At 40.4% G+C, this 23339-nt stretch overlaps 1 protein-coding gene across 1 annotated transcript in view; it reads right to left on the bottom strand.

The window, feature by feature from the left end:
• Positions 1-502: 502 nt before the first annotated feature.
• Positions 503-23339, bottom strand: part of Dcdc1 (doublecortin domain containing 1) — a 485885-nt gene continuing 463048 nt past the window's right edge. Inside the window, exons 35-37 of the mRNA XM_004660718.2 lie at positions 17042-17192; positions 14207-14316; positions 503-613 (exon numbers count right to left, since the gene is read on the bottom strand). Of these exons, the coding sequence (XP_004660775.2) occupies positions 551-613; positions 14207-14316; positions 17042-17192 (324 nt within the window). The 3' untranslated portion in view covers positions 503-550. The remainder of the gene's footprint in view (positions 614-14206; positions 14317-17041; positions 17193-23339) is intronic.

The following is a 23339-nucleotide window of genomic DNA, read 5'->3' as shown; positions in this document are numbered from 1 at the left end:
TGAGTAGGGAGAACGACCATTGAACATTCCATCTGCTCAGCACTCTGCTTTCCATGTAGACCAGGAACCCAGCCCACTCATGAGTCAGTGCACGGCAGAGTTAATGGGGGACCTCCTGCCTCAACTAACCTAATCTAGAAAATCCCTCAAAATTAAGACCAGAGACTTGTTTCCTTGGTGATTCTAAAACCGGTCAAGTTGACAACCAGAGATTAACCACCACACTCATTATCCAGCTGAGACAAAAGACTAGTTCAATATACATGTATTTTTACCCAACAGCCATATCTATAGATTTACAGCCTAGAATACATACAGGAATCCAAAAATGCACAGTATCTATAGCTATCACTGCTCTTGACTAATTGTCTGTCTTACTGTGAATTTATGGATACATTGTGGCTGACTTGTCAATGTTGCTAAATCTTCAAAATATGCCCATGAAAAAAATCTAGTTATTTTGAAGGTAAATTTTCAGACTAAAATTTTTAAATCAACTGCAGTTTGCTTCTACGAAGTGAATTTGTCTACTTTCAGAGTCGTCAGCAATCTAATTAATTGGCCTTTCTGTCACATTCTCTTGCTTACAAGCAGGCAAAGAAAAGTTTCTTTCCTGTAAAGTAAAGAACAAGAGAGAAAAATGTAATCATATCCACACAGATATGCACATGCCAATAGACACCCATTTATATATATATATATATATATATATATATGTATATATATATATGCATAACATTCAGTAAAAGTTACTATTTTAAAACATCATCTGATTAGGCACATTAAAGCTTGGTAAGGTTTGTAAAATTTATGGGAGCAGCACTACCAAGGCCTGATGTGAGTTATAAAATCTAATTTTGTTTTCATAGACCTGTGATAAAATTTTGTCAATGTTATAAAAATGGTCTTTACTGAGACTGACCGGAAATCTGAACTATCTGGCCAGGCAATAAAAACACATTCCTTAACTGCAAAGTGTCAGACAAGCAGGGTTTAACTGAAATTGATCGATAAGTCTTCCTTTTACAGTTGAGTGCATTCACTTTACTTCATAGGATAATAGTTTTTTTTTAATGGTTTTTCCATTAATATCAGACTACAGTGTTAGTAAGGAACAAGAAAGACATAAAAGAGGGAGCTAGAGAGAGAGAACAAGAGAAGAGAGGCCATCAGAAAAAAAAAAAAATGTTGCTATTTAATGGTAGAGCTCTTGTGCTCCAAGTGCTTTAGGGAGTGACGTGGGGCTTTTGTTACAACTGAGGACTGGATTGCATTATGGTTAGTCTTTGCTTGTCAATTTCACAGGATTTAGAACGACCATGGGGGAAAAAAAATTCTCTTGGCATGTTTGGTAGGAATTTTCTAGTTTAGATTAGTAGGGCAGGGGAGATCTACTTTCACTATGTGTAGCACCATACCATGGTCTGGGAGTCCTGAGCTATGTCTGACAGTACCTACATAAAACCATCATAATAGGAGGAAAAGATGATGACGTCAAAATAAAAGAGGCTGATTGAGAGGGATAAATTTATGATAGACAGTGGAGTTGCAAAGGAGAAAGTGGAGGGAGGGAGGGAATTACCATGGTTTATTGTCTATAATTATAGAAGTTGTCAATAAAAAAAGAAGAAAAAGAAATCAAAGTAGAAGGATATAGTTGGAAAGAGGAGGGGCTTCAGTGATTGGAGATGAGAAGGACAAAGGAGGGTGGTATTATGTAAATTTTTAATAATTTTTTCTATTTAAAAAAAAGCACAAGTGAGCAGAGTACTGGCTTTCATTGTTCTCTGATTCTTCGATGATTCCAAAGCATGAGCCAGTCTCTTGCTCCTGCCACACTTTCCTTGCTGCATTGCACTCTATCTACCCTTGGGAACCATATGTCGAAATAAAGTCTCTCCTTTTCTAAATTGCTTCTGGTTGGGTATTCTGTCACAGAAACAAAAAGCTAAGTGCTACAAATTATGTCCCCTCAAAATTCTGAGGTGCCAAAGTCCTAACCCTTGGCACCTCAGAAGCTGACCTTACTTGGAAATATGGTCACTGGAGGTGTCACTAGTTAAAATGAGAAAAAATGAGGGTGGGTATGGTCCCTGATGTCTGGCACAATAAATGTCCTAGCAAAAGTGGAACATTTATGTCAAAGATTGCCAGCTGTTTGAGTTTATTCAGAGTGATCTAACAAAATACAACTAGTTTGGGCAGCAGAAACGTCTCACTGTTGTGGGGGCTGGGTCAGCTGGAAGTCAGGTGCCTGCAAGTTCTGTGTCTGGTATGGGCCTCCATTCTGATTCATAAGTGTCTTGTTGTCACGTAGTGGAGGTGGCAGAGCCACTCTCTGGGCCTCCTTGAGACACTAATTCCACTCATGAAAGTTCTTTCTTCAGGTTTAAGCTCCCAAAGCCCTCGAGTCTCACACTGGTGATCTATTTTTGACATATGAAGTGGATGAAAAGTCACAGAGAGAAGCTAGGAAGAGACATGGAAAAGGCTCTTCTCCTAGATCAGAGACGCAAACCAGCTCTGATGAGACCTTGACCTTGGAACTTTACTCTGCAGAACCATGAGATAATAAATTTTTGTTATTTAAGCTACCCATAGTGTCATACTATGAGTAACTTCATGGCAGCTGTTCAGGTCTGAATGTGTCCTCCAAAATTCATGTATCAGAAACTTAATCCACAACAGTGTTGGGAAGTTTGGCCCTTTGGGGGCATTTAGGCCACGGGAGCTCTACCCTCTAAAATGGAAGAGTGTTGCTATAGAAAGGCTTGGAGAAGAGGTGAATGTTCATGTTCTCTCACCCTTCTACCGTCTGCCATGTGAGGACCTTACCAGAGACTGGTGATTTGAACATGGTCTTGGAATTTCCATCCTGTGGAAATGTAAGAAATACATTTCTGTTCTTTATGACTCAGTCCCAGGTATTTGGTTACAGTGGTCCCAGTGGGCTAAGTCAGGACTGTTTCTCTCAAGGGAGCCACTTCTAGTCTTGGCCACCACAAAGCCATGTCATGACTTCCTTCTTTGCTCTGTCTAGATGCAGAGTATGCTTGAAGGATGGAGCTGGCCCTAGATGTAGCTCCTCGTGAGCCTCTGAGGAAGACATGTACTCAGGGGGAGACACAGACCAGGAACTAACTGCTAAGGGTGAGAAAGAACGTCAGTAACTGGTTGGAATTCTGGCTGTCCCAACTCTTGTTGCTCAATTGTGTCTCACTGAAGAATAAGGTTTTTAAACCTAGATATAATTGAAAGATTGAGAATATATTTTTCATCTCTCCTAAAAGGGGAAGAAGCAGCATGGACAGTCCATCAGATAGATCAAAAGCATAAAGCTGGATGTTACTTTCTTGTTACTGGTATAAATACAGAAACAGAAGCAATTTAACATAGAAAAAGGATTTATTTCAGGCATGTATGCCTTAAATAGCAGCTCTTGGAGGCAGAGGTAGAAGAATCTCCATGAGTTCAAGGCCACCCTGAGACTACATAGTGACTTCTAGGTCAGCTTGAGCTAGAGTGAGACCCTACCTTTAAAAAAAGAAAGAAAGAAAGAAAGAAAGAAAGAAAGAAAGAAAGAAAGAAAGAAAGAAAGAAAGGAAGAAAGAAGGAAAGAAAAAGGGCTTATATTGGCTTACAATAGCACAGAGTACAGTCCATCATGACAGAGAAAGTGTGGCAGGAGCAAGAAGCTGGCTCACATTGTTACGTCAGTAGAGAGAGAGCAGAGAGCTGTGAATGCTGGTGCTCAGCTATCTTTTTCCTCTTTATAGGGCCCAGTACTTTCAGATCAAGTAATGGCACTACCAATAGTTAAGGTGGGTCCTCCTACCTCAATTAATGTTATCTAGAAAATCTTTCACAGACATGACCAGAGATTTGTTTCCTTGGTGATTCTAAATCCTGTCAAGTTGACAACCAGTGATTGATTAATTGTCACATTTTTGAATCCCAGACCTATGTTCCTTCCATTTTATTACATGTCATAGATACCTGTGATGTTAGCTCAGGAATGGAAGAACCAAAATAGATCCAAGAATATTTATTCTCAGAATTAACCTTTATGAGACTGAGAAGATTGCTCAATGGGTAAAGTATTTGGCATATAAGCAGGAAGATCTGAGTTCAGATTCCTAGCATCCATGTAGAATGCCTAGTGTGGTTACATGTGCCTACAATCCCAGCACTGGCAGAGGAGGTGGAGACAAGCAGATCCCTAAGTTGTAGAGGCTAGCCAGTGTAATTGAATTGGTGATCTCTAGGTTCAGCGAGAGAACCTATATCATAAAAATAAGATGGAAAGTATATTGGGAGGACACTTAACATTGACCTCTGACCTCCATATGCATGCACACATATGTATATAAGCACCAACACACATATAAACCCACACACATATGAACATACACATGCATAGACACTCCCATATACAAGAAAAAATATTAATTTGTTTTTGAATAGCTATCTGGAGTTAGTGGAATTAAGCTCCTTTCTAGGTCTATGATTTGCAGAGCAAGACTAGGTCAAGATGGGTTTCAGAATGGTACTGTGAATACAATTGAGTATGGAGGTGGGGACACACTGGTGCTTCCTCACATTTGTTCCTCCGAGGAGCACCTCTGAAGAGGCACTTGGTAATTTTTCAGCAGACCAAGGGTTTGAAGAGCAGTGGCACTTGTCTGGACCCCTCCCCCACTGGCTGACACCAATTTACATGCTGTTTCTGGCAGCAAAGATCAGTCTGGGTCACCTCCCCACCACTGAATAAATATGCTGAAAATGATTACTGTTTGAGACAAATGCTTAACTGTTCTCAGATTATCTATGACACCACAAGCCAAAGTCACAACAATCTAACCTAGTAGTGAGTTTACATTACCTAGTGATTTATGGAATGAGAATTCTGGGTGCTCTGTGGGACTAATTTAATACGAAACATTCAGATGTCTGTCTTATAATGCCATTCATCTTTCCTTAGCCTGCCTGCACCAGGGGGCATGTGGTTCAGAGAGCAGCCTCTCCCTTCTCAGCCACAAATCATCAACCTTGTGAAAGGGAGTGACATGCCATCCCTTCCAGCCAGGCTGCCTGGGGCAGAAGGTCCAGGCAGGTCTGATGGGAGAACAGTGTTTTTTCCTCCCAGGCTTTAGGAGAGTTTGAAAGTTAGAGTTGGTAAAGAAGGGATCTATAAACCATGCTGCTTGGATTTGCCTTCCAGAAAATGTAGTCCGTCTGCACTGCCTTGTTAATGAGAGTAGACTTGTTTTATGAGACCATGTGTTGCTCCGTGGATTGATGTGATCATGCATGTGAGGAGAAGCAAGTTCTAGAGAAAGCTAAGATCTGGTTCAATATATGACCTATTCTGAGAAACAGGTACTTGAGTGCCTAGCAAAACAAAACAAAACAAAAATTCCTCTTCCAACAAGTTACCCTAAATGTCACATGTATTCAACAAATATTAATTCTGTGTTATATGGAATTTTCAGGTCCTAAAGGCACAATCCTGACCAAAACTGGCCTTGCTTTCAAGGGGTTTGAAGACCAGGGGAAGAAAGCTTAAGCAGAAAGGGAAGATCATGGAAGAGTCCCTATTACTATGAGGGTGAGGAGGCAGATTTCCTGAAAATGTTGCAGACAGAGAATGTGCACATGTATGCAAATAGGAGAGAATGTGGAATTTTAGGGAGTTGGAGGGAGGTAAGAAAGGGTGGAGCACAGAGCTCTGTGAACAAAGCACTGAGAACCAAAACTGCTGAGCCAGGGGAGCATCATGTTCCAGAAGGTCCCCCATATTGCCAGGGGAAGCAGGAAACTGAGAGAAAGAAGTCACCAAAGGACTTAAGTGAGGGAGTACTATGCTGTGATTATCATCTGTAAAGATGAAGAAGGCTACAGGCAGAATGTGTGATGGCTACTTAGACAGTGTTCAGTATTAAGAGAGCGATGTTAAATGGTCTGAAAATGGTCAAAGTGAATAACTTCAAAGTACTTAGGAACCCCACAAGAGAGTGCCGTTTTATTCACAGTACTAGTGGCAAGAGCACTGCCTTCTTGGTGAACCTCATATCAGCACAGGGGTGAAGGAGAGAGACACAGAGGACACTCAGCTCCTACCAAGGCAGAGATCCAGAGGCCTCTAAAGAGCCTATCACTGAAAAATAGACCTAAAATGAACCCAACATGGCTCGGGGAATTTCACAGAAGAAGGGGGGTGGAAAGATTGTTAGAGCCACAAGTTGGGGCATTACACACAGAGACATTACCTCTGTCCCACAACTGATGGCTACCCTTACAATGCATGACCCACAATCCCAACGAGGAGGGTCCCTTTGGAGGGGGGAGGCAGGGATGAGGGTAAGGATGGTACCAACATGTGCTGCTTATATACTGAGTATGTCTGTAACTAATTAAAAAAAAAAAAAAAAGCAGTGGCAAGCTCAGCATGGTGGTGCATGCCTTTAATCCCAGCAGAAAATACCTCTCCATGAGTGTCCTGGAGTATGAAAAAAGGTTACAACTCAAACACAGTAGACTGTAGTGAACCCCAGTGAACAGAATTCATATTTCAACAGTGGGGCATCTGCTGACCAGGCTGACCTCCAGGTGGTCATAGGGAAGATAGTAATAAAAATAAAGATTGGTAGGAGCTCTAGCTCAGTGGTAGGGTGATTTCCTATCATGCTTAAGTTCCAGGATTCCACCCCCTGCACAATGAATAAATAAATATCCAAAATAGCATTTATCTTATAAAAATGATTATATTAAACAGCAATCTAGGAAAGGTCTGATAACAATGATTTTGCACTGAGCACTGATTTGGCAAAGCTGCCCAGATATCAGCCAGAGTGTTTTGAGGAAGCTGTGCTTGGTATCATGTATCCTTGATATTGTAAACCTGTTAGATTCCTTCCATCCACTCAGTCTCACATTAAAAAATATAAAGAAAGGCCAGGTATGGTGGCACACGCCTTTAATACCAGCACTTGGGAGGCAGAGATAGGAGGATTGCTGTAAGTTTGAGACCACCCTGAGACTCCATAGTGAATTCCAGGTCAGCCTGCGCTATATTGAGACCCTACCTCCAAAAACCAAAAACAACAACAACAAAAGATACAAAGAAAGTAATGAATATGGTAGAGTGACCCTCCACCCAAAGAGAATCTAAAGCAATATAAAGAAAAGACAGGAACCAGTTCCCAAAACAGCAGAAGCCATGAGTAGACAAGTGCCATAGCCTAGTGTGCAGTAGATAAACAGTAGAGAGGTAGAAATCCCAAGGAAGAGCAGAGGCACAGGGAGGAGAGATTACTGCACTGGCCATGGGACACCAACAGTAAGTCTTCATGTACAGAAACTTGCATGCTAGGTTGTGCTAAGTCTCTTTACTGTCTTTCCTTGACTCTTGTTTAATGTAATCATTTGCTTGGATAAATGCTATTGTGGACATTTATTTATTCATGGTGCAGGAGATGAAATCCTTGTTGCCATCCCAACAAATTTCCATTGCCAGAAATAAATGGAGATTGTCTCACTAACTTCATGCATTTTTTTCTGTTGCCATTTCACTATTCTTAAAAAGGAAATACACAGACTACATAGTACAAGCTATGAGGCCTTCCCCATCAGACCAACGAGCTTCCTTCCACCTTCTGCCACAAGTGTTACCCCAGCATTCTTAACCATGGCTGTCCTTGTATTCATCTGTGCATGTCCAGCACCTGGAATAGTGCCTAGTTTCATAGGAAACTGAACTAGTTCTTTGAAAGGAGGAAGTGGCTACTGAACATTTGGATACTAGGTCTAGTCTGAACTGAGGTGTGTTGTAACTATACAATATACATAGTATCTGGAAATTTATAAATTTACTCCAATTTGTCTGTTGAAATGATAATGCTTTGGACATATTGCATGGACTTAAATTCAGTATTGTATTGTATCCTACACACTATATTTCTTTCTTCTAAACATGTGGCTATTGGAAATTTTCTATTTGCTATCCTCCTTTGAATTCCTTCTGGACTCCGCCACCCTAGCCTTTCCTCTCATATTTTCTGTGGTTTGGATGCATGTTCCAGAAGTGCCCATTTGTTCAACGTTTACTCCCAAGCTTGTGGCCCTATTGGAAGTGTTGAAACCTTTAAGAACTAGCCCTCATTGAATGAAATGTCACTGGAGGCCCTGGTATGGAATATTGGGAAATGTGCCCCTCTTCTCTCTGTTCTGCTGCCTGCTCTACTATGAACCCTCAGTATGATGTGTTTCCTTGTCGCAGGCCCAAAGGCAATGGGGGTAAGTGACCATGGACTGAAACCTCCGAAGGGACGACTAAAGTAAAAATGCCCCCTTTTTACTTCATTGTCTTGGGCATTTTGCTATGGCAATGGAAAGTCCCCAGAGGTCCTTTGAGCATGCAATGTTCACTTCTGATTGTTACCTCTGTTTGTTATGTCATTTTTGTTATAACCCTTACTCTGTCACTTTGGGCAGGACTGATTCTTGTGTCTAAACTTAAATCAGTTCTTTATAGCAAGCTATATCTTATGTATTAAGGAACTCACCCTTTACCTACCCTCTAATTATTCTCCAACTGAGCTTGACTTAGCATTACTTTTGATGATTTTATGTATTGCATGTAATTATTTTATATGCTTTCTGAAATTATGAGTGCCCTCCCATTGTGGGAAGAGGAGTCCTATATGTTATATTTACTTATTCACTTTCACATGCTCAGCACCTAGAACAGCAAGTACTTGAATGCATCCATGCATACACACACATGAGAGAGAGAGAGAGAGAGAGAGAGAGAGAGAGAGAGAGAGAGAGAGGAAGAAAGAGGAGGTGGAATGAGAGGAGGAGGAGATGGAGAAACAGAGAGAAAAAGAGAGAAATGCAAGTACATGAGCATGCCTACTACACATGAATTAAGTCTCAGAAATGCTGATTTTTGTTTTGATTTTGCTCTTTCTGTCCAACAAGGAAAACATCTAAGTTTCACCCTATGTAGATTTCATTTATGAGACAAAAGGGCTATGTTGAAAACTAATGTTTTATAAGAGCATGTGTTACTGAACTGCTGTGGGTTTCCATGTCCTTACATGAGCCTGCCAAGGACGCAGGTGGTTCAGATGTGCATATAAACTAGACTCAGGCAAACAGCAGAGAGGGTTAACCTCCCCAGCTTCTCCACTAATGGAAAGGCAACTGTGGAAAAACAGGAATCCTGCCAATGTTCCAAAGCTTTCCCTCTTTGAATTTATATAAAGTATAAGAAAGCTCCAGGAAACTGGTTATTTTCCCCACCTCAAAATTATTCTGCTACTTGATATATGTGCCATAGCATTTACATTCTTTCTATGACCTTTAAAAAAAAAAGCAAGATTTTATCACACTAAAGACAGCTTAATTAGCATGGAACTTTCTACATTCCAAACTCTCTTCATAAAGCAACTTGTGAATCAACAAAGGATGTTTCACTCAGCCCCAAATGTTCATGACCCAGGAACATTTCCAGTAGAGCATGGTGGCTCACACCTGTAATTCCAGCACATGAGAAGCAGAAGGCCAATCTGGACTATAGAATGAGTTCTGGGACAGCCTAAGATACAGTATCAGTACAATAAAATAATAACATAGAGCTGAGAAGATAACACAGTCAGTCTAGTTCTTGCCTTGCAAGAATGAAAACGTGGGCTGGAGAGATGGCTTAGTGGTTAAGCGCTTGCCTGTGAAGCTGAAGGACCCTGGTTCAAGGCTCGATTCAGGACCCATGTTAGCCAGATGTACAAGGGGGTGCATGTGTCTGGAGTTCGTTTGCAGTGGCTGGAAGCCCTGGCACACCCATTCTCTCCCTCCATCTCTCTCTCTCTCTCTCTCTCTCTCTCTCTCTCTCTCTCTCTCTCTCTGCCTCTTTCTCTCTCTGTCACTCTCAAATAAATAAATAAAAATGAACAAAAATAATTAAAGAATGAGAACCTAAGCCGGGCGTGGTGGCACACACCTTTAATCCCAGCACTCGAGAGGCAGAGGTAGGAGGATCGCCATGAGTTCAAGACCACCCTGAGACTCCATAGTGAATTACAGGTCAGCCTGGGCTAGAGTGAGACCCTACCTTGAAAAAACAAAACAAAACAAAAAAGAATGAGAATGTGAACTTGATCCCCAGAACCCACATAGAATGCTGGATGTGGTGGTGCAGATCTGTAAGCCTGTGTTGGGAAGCTGGAGACAGGAGGATCCCCACAGTAGCCTGGTCCCCAGTCTAGCATCATTAGTGAGTTCCAGACCAAGGACAGAGCTTGTCTCAAAATAGGTGGCTGGTGGGCTGGAGAGATGGCTTAGCGGTTAAGCACTTGCCTGTGAAGCCTAAGGACCCCGGTTCGAGGCTCGGTTCCCCAGGTCCCACGTTAGCCAGATGCACAAGGGGGTGCATGCGTCTGGAGTTCGTTTGCAGAGGCTGGAAGCCCTGGCACGCCCATTCCCTCTCTCTTCCTCTATCTGTCTTTTTCTCTGTGTCTGTCGCTCTCAAATAAATAAATAAAAAATTTTAAAAAATTATTAAAAAAAATAGGTGGCTGGTGTTCCTGAGGCTGTGCTCTGGCCTCCATTTGCACATGTGCTTAAGCACACCTCCCACCCACACACCCACATACACACTTTAAAATATTTAAAAATAAGATAAAATATTTCTTAAGGAAACAATAATGTAAAAACAACACAAAGACAGACATGGTCCCTCTGAGAGCAGATGCTTCTTTGCATTAGTCTCAAAAACTTTAAAAAGACTTGTCCAATCAATCCATGGCCTGCAGGTTGGGAGAGCAAACGTATGTCTATTCTGTGGGATATTGTGTCCCAATGTTGTTCACACTCAGGGACCATACTGTTTACAATGTTTAACCCACAGCTGCCTTGGGCCTCAGTGTGGTCAGCAGGCTGCCTTCAGACACCTCTCAGATGGACGGTGTTCTTGAAACTGGGATTTCGAGCTTGAGCTACACCCATCTAATAGTAAACACAGCACATTCCTTGAAAGCCACAAAGCTACTGGAAAACTTCTCAAACTGTGGTTAATTCCCACACTGCTGGATTAAAAAAAAAAAAAAAAAAAAACAACTTCTCATCAGCACAGTCAGCCTGGGCTGTGTTGGTCTTGCTTTGGTACGTGCATGGCCTCATAGAACCAAGACATACCATGCCCACGGAAGTCTAGCATGGTGTTAGAACACAGCAGCTACTAGAGCTTTGCTCATCCCCCCCACCCCCGAAAATCACAGCATGCTCTGAGCCAGCAGGAATCTAGAGTCATGGGTTTGATGCAGACAACTGTGGCTCTCTGTGCAATGGCCCACACTCCAGACATTTGCACATGATGATCTAGAAGAACACAGACTTGTGTATCCTGATCACTGCCTTCCAAATGACACCTTCCCCACTATCACCACTCCCTTCCCCTGGCCAACGCATTGCAGAGTCACAAGTGTCTCCTGACACCAGGGACACCTTGGGTGCCACTGGAGGTTGGCGAGCAAATGTTTCAACAGCCACTGGTTTCAGGACTAAGTGCTTTTGTGGTAGGAGAGAACAAATTTATCATTATATTTTGTTTTGCTTTGGGTTGTTTCCCCTCTATTTTCTTGATTATTAAGAAGTATTTTAATCAAGAAATAAATCAGAGCCAAGCTTGGTGGTGCATGCCTTTAATCCCAGCCCTCAGGAGGCAGAGGTAGGATGATTGCTGTGAGTTCGAGGCCACCCTGAGACTCCATATTGAATTCTAAGGCTACAGTGAAATCCTACCTTTGAAAACCAAAAAAAAAAAAAAAAAAAAAAAAAACCAAAACAAAACAAAAAAAGTTTATTTGCAAATGCAGTCATTTAATCTCAAATATTTGTCAAATGTTAAACATACTCCTGTTTTTGTTCTAACTTGCTTTAAAATGTGCAACTTCACCTGAACACTTAATCACGCAAAAAAAAAAAAAAAAAAAAAAAAAAAAAAAAAGCCAGAAGTGGGCAGAAAATTCCAATTCCCCTAAGCATGGTCACAACTGCAGGCTCACTGCTGACTCACATCTGGATCACCTTAAGACTGCTTGCCAACCAGCAGGAAATAAATTTCAAGAAAGACTATGAGCTCTAGAATGGTTGTTGGAGTAGATTTCAGTTGATAGAACAATATTAAAATATGGCTTATATATATACGAGTCTGATTCAAATTTGACAAACATGTCCCCAAAGGAAATTACTGAACTTATTAAAAGCCTAGGAGAGCCTAACAGAATCACAATAGTCTTGTCCTGTAGTCCAAAGTGGAAGGTCAATCGTAAGGAAAGACTAGGGCTGTTTAGTCTAAGTTAGACTACCGAGATACCCCGGGCAGGCTGTCATCTGCAGAGCAAGTGTTGCTGCCTTGCTGGTAAAATGTGATGTGTTGATGACTGTTACATTGCATCTAAAATCCCATTTACTAGGAATAGAAAAGTTCACTTAAGACTTTTGCCTTATGCCTCCTGGTACTTGATACAGCGCTGTGTGATATTGTCAATTTTCGCTTCAGCTGTTATTCACATGCAACTGCAATGACTTTATAGGAATTTGCACATTTGATGTAGGGAGAATTATGCCATTTTCATAGCAAATCAACTTTTCCCTGGCAGTAAAATGATAGGTGCTTTTGCACCTAGAGATATGCCTTTGTTTGCAATAAATCTGTGTATGTGTGTGGTGGGAGAGGGAAATTTTATTATAGAAAGTATGATTGAATCATTCCAAGGAAGGAACCAAGTGGAAAGAGTCCTATTGGTTCCCTTTCCAACAGGGAGCCAATTCTCTAATCCATTTGGTTTCCTTTTGGTGTTTTACCAAAGGAAAGAAAAGAAAGAAAGCAAATCTAAATTCAGACAATATGCAATACTTGACTCTGTTGAGACACAGAGCTGCTTTGGGATCCTTCCTTGTCTAACACTGCTCAACAAAATGTCTGCACAAGGGTGCATTGTGATTCACGGAAAATGTGAAATTTCTCCTCCATGTGCTTTTTTAGAGGTGTGGGAGGCAGCAGGAACTTATTCATGCAGCCCCACTGGTGAGAAGGCGGGAAGGAAATACCAGGGCTTTTGCAGCACTGCGATGACCAAGAACCCCCTTCACCAGAAATGATATATTACCTTCCTGTACCATATTACAGCAGAGGATTGAGGCATGGGTCCAGCTGAGCTATTCTGAACACACCTAGCCAGACCGCAGTTTGTACTCGGACAGAACTGTGAGTGGCTTTCAGAGAAAGGCTGGGAGGAAAAGCACCTCCCCAGAACATTCCCACCAGGTACAGAACCTAACTGATTCATCACTGCTACTTTTTAAAACATGGATCTTTCTTCTTAGGAAGAAAATAACAGGTAAATTCTTCTTGTTCTGTAGGACTGATTGCTAAGACTGCTTAACAATCTCTCCTAATTGCTTTTTGACATGATTTTTTTTCTCTAAAATACACACACACACACACACACACACACACACACACACACACATACACATAAACCCATTTTCTAAGATTTTTTATTGAGGATATAGCATATAACTTTTAATTATTGACCAATTACCCCGCTTCTCTCTCATGGGTGCTATCTAACTGCATCCACACAGAGCCTGCAAAACCGAAGAGAAAATGCAGGACAAAAGCTCAATTCCTGTGGTATTCAGTAGCTATCAGTCATTTCAGCCTCACTGGTATATGGAGGATTACAATAGTGGTTTGGAAATAGAATGGCTGAGCCAGAAAACATCAGTTGGAATCAAATTTAGGCTTAGGTGGTCAAAGAGTCTATTTTATTATTAGATGATATATCTGCATACTTATTATATGTTACTTGACCCTGCTACATTACTTCTTCATAACAACTAGTATTTTCCACTGGTTTCATTGCCCTGCCAGGAATAAATTTGAGGCACCAATTACCACTTCATGTAAAACTTTCAGAGACTGTGTGAGGGGAATAGGGAGGGTATAGCTCAGTGGTAAAATGTTCAATATGTGACGCCCTAGTTCAATTCCCATCACTGTGGAGTGAATAAAAGAGAGACTGTATGAAATTAAAAATGATAAGCATCATTTCATAATAAGCATACATGCACATAGTTATAACAGTGGCATGTCACACAGAACAGGATGGTTGTGATGGGAATAATTATATAGATGTACCAGGGACAGCAGCTTCATGGACGATGACAGAGCAATGTCTGGGGCTTGAGGGCCACGTTGCCTTTGGATTCTGGCATAATTTGCTCTGATCTTCATCAGTTTCTTTAGCTCTGTTAAAAAAAAATCGTGTACTTATTTGATCAGAGAGAAGTGAATATATTTATAGAAAATAATTGGAAGTCCAAAATGATGAGAACTCTTGAAGATCCCTCAACTATTCTTGGCTTCCACCCTGGGCTCTCACTGCACACTTGGCTTGCCCATCACATCAGATATGTGTTAACATTCTTTGTATTTCTATACAATGGAAGCTGCTAGAGAGAGCTTCCTTCCAAGTTTTTCATCAAGCCTGAATTGGATGCTAACATCAGAGTACTCCAAAAAAAATTGAACCAAATGAAAAGATGTAAGTCAAAATATTGAGAATAGTACCAGGTTTAATGGCAAGTGGCATGAAACACTCTTAATTTTCTTGTGATTTGTGTAAAACATACCATTCTAATAGGATATAGCTTGTTTTGTCAAATGACATTAATTTTTCAAGAAGCCCTCATAATTCTTGTTGCCAAACTTCTAAATGCTATTTTTATATTATAGTAATAAAGTAAATTATTATCATGTACTTGGTTTTGAAATTCACAGCCTGCCTTATTTTCTTACTATTTAGTTTTACTTATTGCTTATTTTACTCAATAGGTCACAGAAAATTTACATTTGGAATGATTAATTAGTTAAATGTTTCATAATAAGCATGTGTTTACAATAGCATTTATCTTTTAAGATGTTCTGAAAATTTATATTTTTACCAAATGATTACTTCTAAATTTGATGAAAATAATTAGATGGTGATAATTAAATACATTTGTAAAAAAAAACTAAATTAGACTCTATAATCAATCAAATTTCCTAGAACAGACATATCTCACTGGAAAAAATAGGCAAATGGAGAAAACAGTTAATGCTCCCACCACTTACATAGAACAGGAGTCAACTTCCCCATCTCATCAATGCATGTGTTTACAGAACTGAAGATGCAAACATACTCATATGTCTGTTTAGACTCTTCAAAGATCCATAAGTTAACATTGAAGAAGATGGTAGGGAGAGTAATATTTGAATTTCCAATTTTCTCAATTCCCTTCCCAGGTTTTATTGGTGACAGGCTTGTTTCTGGGAAGGCAGCCTAGATTCTGCTGTGTTGTTTGGATTCCCTTTTGGCTAGCTTGTCTCAAACATATTTAGCTTTATTATTCAGATGGACCCAAAGAATACAATGTGGCAGGAGGGTACGGTACAGTGACAAAAGCTCACCCCAAGAATATGAAGGACCCAGCGTAAACAATGAAGGGACAGTGAAATAGCCTCTCACCATGCCCCTCATTTGCTTGCTTTTCAGTTGGCTATAATCATTTTAAGTGAGCTTATATTCACAATTAGATCAAACATTCTCAGGAAAACAAGTCTGGTTTTATTTCTATTGAATGGGATCTTTGGGAACACAGAATGCTGTCAGTAATATTTATTAAGACTAAGAAATCCACCATTGTTATGTTCATCTAAATGACCATATAGTAAGGGTCACCAAGAGTGAGGTTATGAATAATGATGGATGGTGGGAATCGCCAAACGCAAAGATTGCAGCCTTTTCCATGATGCAGGAGGATGCTGTCATCACTCTTAATAGTGCCAGAACTCTCAATAAATCTCTGCTTAGTGTTAAATAATTCGAGCAGTAAGTCAGTGGGACCTCTTTCCTCAGGGTATAAAACTAAGGGAACAGATTCAAAAGTAGTCCCCTGCATTTCTGGAAATAGGCCTGGTAAGGCCCAAGACTAACTGAAATTTGATTTTCTTTAGAAAAAACAATATCAATAATGATATTCTAGCACAAACAAGTATAAACTTAACTTTCATAACATGGAGCAGAATAGGATGAGAAATGCAATTATTAAAAATCACCATGAGGGGCTGGAGAGATGGCTTAGTAGTTAAGGCACTTGCCTTCAAAGCCTAAGGACGGAGACTGGATTCCATAGTACCCCTGTAAACCAAATGCACAAGAGGGCACATGTGTCTGGAGCTCGTTTGCAGTAGAGGCCTTGGCAGGCCTGTTTTCTCTCTTTCTCTCTCTCTCTTCCTCTTTCTCCTTTCATTTCTCTCTCATAAATAAATAAATAAATAAAGTATTTTATTTTCTCCTTTCATTTATGTAAGTTATAATACAGGTATCAGCAACTAGACATTAAAATAACAAAGGGATTCTGGTTGAAAAACAGGGAGGAAATGATATGCAACTTAATGATACCTGGATTGATTAATTGAGTGACTGATTTTTAGACTTTTTTGCGGAAGTGGGGGGGAAAGAATGTCAGAGTCACATGTTGGGTCATGATATGCAGAGACATTTATCATACCAATAACTGGGGGCTAACTCCACAATGCTCGACCCATTTTCATTAACAAGGAGGGTCTAATGGGAGGGGGTAGATCACAGATGAGCCTAAATAATGGTACCAAACTGCCTGTATTTATTGAAAAGAAAACTAATAAATTAAATTAAAAAAATGTCAAAACACAAAATAAGTGAAATTTTTAAAGAGAATAATTCTGTTTAAATGAATAAAACTTAATGCATTAGTGTAATGCAAAATGTGTGTATGACATAAAAAAATCAAAAAAAAATAAAGTATTTTTAAAGAGTTTGCAGGTATTCCTTCCATTCCTATATTTAAAAAATCATCATGACAGGATACAAAGTTCAGTAAAGTGTTTGAAGAAAAAAATAGATTATTTAATTCTTCAAAAACTTTACAGAAAATAAATTATCATCCATACCTTTTTGAGATATAAAGCTATGTCCTGTAGACACACAGACAATCATGTCTCTCTCTATGTCATCCCATGACTGAATCTGCTCTCCACATGGAGTGTACAGGACCCTGGCTGGGCGGGCCAAATTGAGACGAGAGGAGCATTCAGCCAGCAGCTGGAAGATAAAATGACATCCATATTTAAGTAGCATAATGCAATAAAATTAAATGTTAAAGATCTCTCTCTCTGTCTCTCTCTCTCTCTCTGTCTCTTTCTCTTAATAAGGCAGAGTTGAGGCCAGGCTGGCCTCAAACTTACTATATAGCCAAAGATATCTCGATTTTCATGATCCTCCTGCCTCCACTCCCAGGTGTTGAGCTCACAGGTATGTGCCACTATGTACTGTTTTTTAATATGGTTCTGTGGATAAAATCCAGGGCTTTGTGCATGCTAGCCAAGCATTTGATGAACTGAGCTACACCCTTACCCGAAGAGCCAACTTGTTTAGAGGAGAACTATAACCCCACATCCATACATAGCAAAAAGAGATGATGAAAGCTTAAAAGAAAAAAAAATACTGCTGAAAGCTAGAGAGAAGATGATGATGACAGCTACAATAAACTGGCACATTTCTCGGTGGATAATCTAATTACATTTTATGGAATTACTCTCCTTTCAGTGATGCAAATAGAAAGCAAAGAGAATCAATGTCATAATCAAGATCAGAGCAAATAAGAAATAGCATTTCTTTTAAAAAGTCTTTTTATTTATTTGAAAAAGGGAAAGAAACAGAGAGAAAAAGAGGTAAAGAGTGAGTATGGATGTGCCAGAACTTTCTGTCACTTGCAAACAAACTCCAGGCACATGCACCACTTTGTGTGCATTGCTCTATGTTGATACTGGATAGCTGAACCCAGGTCATCAAGCTTTGTAGGCAAGTGCCCCTAGAAGCTGAGCCAATTTCCCAGACCAGAAATTGCATTTTAAGTCAGGACAACAAAAGCAAACTGAGACAGGGAAATGTAACGATTAATTTTGTCAAATTGAAGGGGTGTGGAATCATATAGGATCATATAGGAGGCAAATCTGTAGCCATTTGTCTGTGAGGGATTTCTAGATTAGGTTAATGAAGGTAAGAATACCCAACTTAACTGTAGACAGATCCATTCAGCGTGCTACAGTCCCAGTCTGAATAAAAACAAGAATGTGAGCTGAGCAGCAGCATTCATCTCTCTCTCTCTCTCTGCTTTAGCTTCCTGCCCGTAGATGGAATGTGACCAACTGCCTCAGGCTTCCATTGCCTCACCTTCCCTGTCATGTTAGATTATATCTCCTCAAACTAGCCAAAATAAACCCTTGGTCCCATAAGTTGATTCTTGACAAGTATTTATTACTTCAATGAGAAAAGCATCTACAACAGAAATTTGGTACCAGGAAGTGGAGCTGCAGCTAGGATGACCTGATCATGTGGTTTGTGGGCTTTTAGAACTGTCCTGTGGGGAATAATGTAAAAATATTTGAAACTTGGGGCTAGAACAAGCCCTACCATGACCTGAGAAGAACTTAACAGTTCATTCTGGTATGAGTTTGGAAGATCAGAAGGCCTAGAATAACATATTAGTGGAGATCCTGATCATGAGGTTTCAATAGTTATTAGTTATTTGTTTCATTTCTGTGACAAAATGCTTAACAAAAACAACTTAGAGAGTGGTTGATATTGGCTCAGAGTTTGAGCTTATAGCATATTATGGTGGGGAAGGCAAGGCAGCAGGAGCATGAAGCAGTTGGTCACATTGCATGCAGGCAGAGTCAGAAAACAGACAGCAATGAGTACTGGTGCTCAGTTCACTCTCTCCTCTTTCTGAAGTCCCAGACCCCACACCTACGGAATGGTGCTGCCCACAGTTAGGCTAGATCTTTCCACCTCAATTAACCTAGTCTAGAAACTCCCTCACAGACCAGTTTTGAGGTTTGTTTCAATTTTGGTTCTAAGTTCCATCAAATTACCATCACAAGCCCACCCCTTATTGACTTAACACTCAAGTACATCATAATTAAGCCATAACCTTCCAGCTCATAGGTATTTTAATGTGAAACGTACCCGATGGACTCATGTGTTTGTTATTAAGCCTTATACTGGGTCTCTATCCAGTGAAACCTTTAGGAGGCAGAGCTTTGCTATAAGAGGTGTATTCCTGGGGGTGGATCAAAGTTTTGTAGTCTAGCCCATGGCTATCACTGGCTCACTTTTCCTGCTCCTGCTCCCACTGCCAATGTATGAGAATGTGAGCTGATCGCTCCATCATGCTTTCTCCACCAGGATGAAACTTCTGCTCAAATTATAAGCCTGAAATAAACTCTTTCCTACCATAAACAACATTGGGTAACATTGGGTGTTACATACTTCCCACATAAAATGGTACAGAGTAAACATTACCAAACAAAAGGGAGGAATGGGAGTGCAGCACGGAAAGACTGGGCCAAATGCTTCAACTCCATACCCAGTATCAGGGGCTCACAATATAATTATTTGGACTCCAAAGATCTCATGTAGCCATACCTCTTCAGATTTGCCATGTATAGCACATACACTCTTTCTCTTGGGCCAACTGCATTCAGTGCCTGTATATTTCCTCAGTGATTTCCCATGGTCCTGGCATTTACAACATCCTGGAGTTGCCTTTGCTACTCAGATGTCTCCTCTGAGGGCCTCATGACAGGGATTCTGATCATTCCATATATTTCTTGGCCTCAGTGGATCTCCGAAACCATGGTGCAAGACGCCATGACCCATTCAACCTTGTTTTTCTATGCATATAAAACCATCCCAATGTGGATGATATTGCCAAGCTCTCCTGCCAGCTCCAGATGGAGGCTTGCTCCCTTATAACAGCTGTGGTTGCCTCTGTCAACCTAGGGTATTGTTTTCAAGCATGGAACTCTTTAGGTTTAAACTATCTCCTTTCAAATGGATTTGCACTGTCACAAATTATAGCCTCTAATAGATGGAACCTTACCTTCAGGGCACCTTTATTACTGTCCCAATGCTGTAGCAAAGTCTCTTTTATATATTATGAGATAGAAAGAGAGAGAGAGAGAGAGAGAGGATGGGCACACCAGGGCCTCTTGCCCCTGCAAATAAACTCCAGATGCATGTGCCACCATGAGCATCTGGCCTACATGGGTTCTGGTAGGTTGAACCTGGATCCTTGGGCTTCACAAGCAGGCACCTAAACTGCTAAGCAAGTTTTCTCTAATGGTGCTGATTTATTTAACAATTGCAGATATGTTCTTAGCACCAGCCTTGTTCTTTTCTGGAACCTCATGAGCCAAGCTTCCTTTGTCCATAATTCTTTCAATATTTGGGTCTCTCAAACTTGTTCAGGAATAGCTTATTAAGCTCTATTCTAGGACTTTTCTAATCTGAAGTTCAAAATTCTTCCACATTCCATCAACAAATGCAAGCACTTCTATAGGCCTACAAACCACAAGGTCAGGTTTATCACAACAAAGAGGCCTACTTCTCAATACTAAATTTCTGTTTGAGTTACTTGTCTTGTTGCTGCAACAAAATACCCAACAAAGGCAACTAAAGGAATGAAGGGTTATTTTTATCTCACAGCTTAAGTATATCATCTTGGTGGGAAAGGATAAAGAAGCTGCTTACAGTGCATTCACAGTCAGGAAGTAGAGGGTAATGAATGCTGATACTCAGCTCACTTTATCTTTTTTACATAGTCCAGGACCCCTACTCTGTGGATTTGAAGGAGGCTAGGAGAAAGCTAGCTGTTTTTAAAGGCAGTTTCAGTTAGAGATTGATGCACAAAGAGAACCAGGAAATGCCACCTCATCCTGGCACAAGGACAGAAATGAAACTTATGTCTGATAGAGATGGATCTATAGTGCCTTTTGCCATCCACAGTCTAGCATTCTACCTATAAATAAACAGCCCAGGTGGGCTGGCCCTGGGGTCTGCCCTCCAAATATACAAACCAGTCAGGTTTTCCCATTGCATACCTGAATGTGACTCCATAAATGCTGTGCCTTCCTCTGCCTCCCTTTCTCTTGGCCTGTAGTGTGTGTTGGGGGTGGGGGAGGGGGTTCCTCTGCTTTTACCTTGTCTGCTTGGACACTTGTGAGGGGTAAGAGACCACAGCACTCTTTCTTTATCTGAAGTCTTCTGTTTACCTTTGCTTTATACTGGAGGATAATTTCTCACTTTGATTATTTGTATGATTTTCCTCTGGTCTCTGAATCTACCACATGCATACTTCCCTTACATTCCAGATCTACCATGTGGGTGGTTTCATCAACTCTAAGCTTGCTACATGTGTAATTTCTTTAAACCCAGGATAACCATGAATGCAACTCTCTTCATTACACATTTCTTTTCTGAATCTCTTTGTCTCTGCTTTGATATCTGCCCCTTCAGTTTTCCTTGCACCTCACCACTTTCCCTCTTAATTTCCCTCCTTGGGAAAGCACATGGCTCCTAGATCTACTTTCCACATGCTTGCAGCTCTACTCCAGTATGTATTTCTTTAAAAACCTCAGATTTTTCTTAAAAGTAATCTTATAAACTATGCAGTGCTTTCCACATGAGAGCATGTTTCCTACTCCCCACATGTTTACACTGCCATAGACATGTTTACACTGTTGTAGGCCCCCTTCCTAGATCCCAATTTCCCTTAAATAAAACCTGTAACTTGTGACTTACCCCTAAATAAACTTAGTAATTCATAATTTATCCTTCTCAAGTCCATTTTTATTAAGTTCTTTATTAAAGGTAGGGAGGAACCCAAAACTTAGGGTTCATAAATTCCGGAGGATGCCTATAGAACTCCAAATTCCTGCATCATACTGGTGCTACCCAAAGTTTTGAGAAGTCTTCCTACCTCTGTTAATATAATCTAGAAATTCCCTCAAGGCAAGTCCAGGGGTTTATTTTTATTATTATTCTAAATCCCATGAAATGGACAAGAGTAACCATCATATAGAGGACCAAGGACTCTAAGGAAAACTGGGCAAGAGGCAGTTAGCATTATATTCTGCCAAAGAATGTAGCCATATTCTTCTGTCTATGTCCTGAGAAGCTGAATGAGACTGAATTCAGGAGTAGTGTACTAATTTGTCTAACAAAGGAAATTATAAGACAGGAAAAATTTACACTGTATCATGGTTACTGATCACTGCTCTGATCCAGGTCTACAGTGTGAAAGAGCAACAAAAGGGAAAAATAAAAAGGTATGGAAAGATGTCATTTGGTATTGAAAAGAGGGAGTTTAAAGTTACAAACAAGGTGATGCTGAGAAAGCTATAATTGTTAAAGAGATTAGCACCATCAAAGAAAATATGCACAGCACTGGATAATAAGAAAGTATCTTGAGTATAAAACCTCACTCTTAAGACACTCCACCTTGTGAAAAATCTAGTCAAATTTTGGATAGCATCATTCCATTGGCTGGGGCCCCAGGCTGAATAAAATTCAGAAGCAGAACTGGTGAGAGCATTTACCTCTCTCTGCTTCTCACTGCATTCTGAATGTGACCAGCTGCTTAATGTTCCTGCCACCATGCCTTCCCTACTTTGACAGGCTATATATCCTCAACTGAAAACTGAAATAAACCCTTTCTCCTTAAGGTATTTTATCACAGCAACAAGAAAAGTAACTAACACAAGAAAGAAGCTAAGAAAGTCAAAGATTCAATATTATACAATATCAGTGTTAGAGAGAACTAGGTACAGAAAAATCTCAGAGCATGCAGAGGAAGGGCAAGAGGTAAATAAATATCTATGTAGTTTTCTCTTGATATTTTTCAAAACACACTACAACAATATTTACAACGTGTAAGTTCAACTCGGGTTGCCAAAATGAGTACTAAAGGTGTAGTGGGCTGCACAACAGAACAGGTCCTCTATTCTGGAGGCTGGTAAGTCCCAAGTCAAGCTGGTGGATAAGTCAGTTTCTGGTGGGACCTCTCTTACTGGTTTGCAGTTGGCTCTCTTATTGCTGTGTCCTCACATGGGCAGAGAGAAATGCATCACTTTCTGTCTTGATTTTCTTGTAAGGGCACTAATCCTGTCCAGTTAGGGTTCCCCATGCTCATGACTTCATTTAATCAACTCCTCAAATTCCTAGTTCCAAACATAGTAACATCAGGGTACAAAGCCTCAAAATTTGAATTGGGAGAGAAGATGGGGCCCAATTTCATTTTTAACATCCACTACATTTATTTTTTCTGCTTCAAGGCAAAAGATGTGACAGCTGAGCATCTGGGCCACTGTCTGAGGAACTTGTACAGACAAGTATCTGGGAGAAACT

This window comes from Jaculus jaculus, chromosome 8, assembly GCF_020740685.1.
Source record: "Jaculus jaculus isolate mJacJac1 chromosome 8, mJacJac1.mat.Y.cur, whole genome shotgun sequence".
Taxonomy (NCBI): domain Eukaryota; kingdom Metazoa; phylum Chordata; class Mammalia; order Rodentia; family Dipodidae; genus Jaculus; species Jaculus jaculus.
Note: the sequence above shows the minus strand (reverse complement) of the source record. Positions and strands in the feature narration are given on the sequence as shown.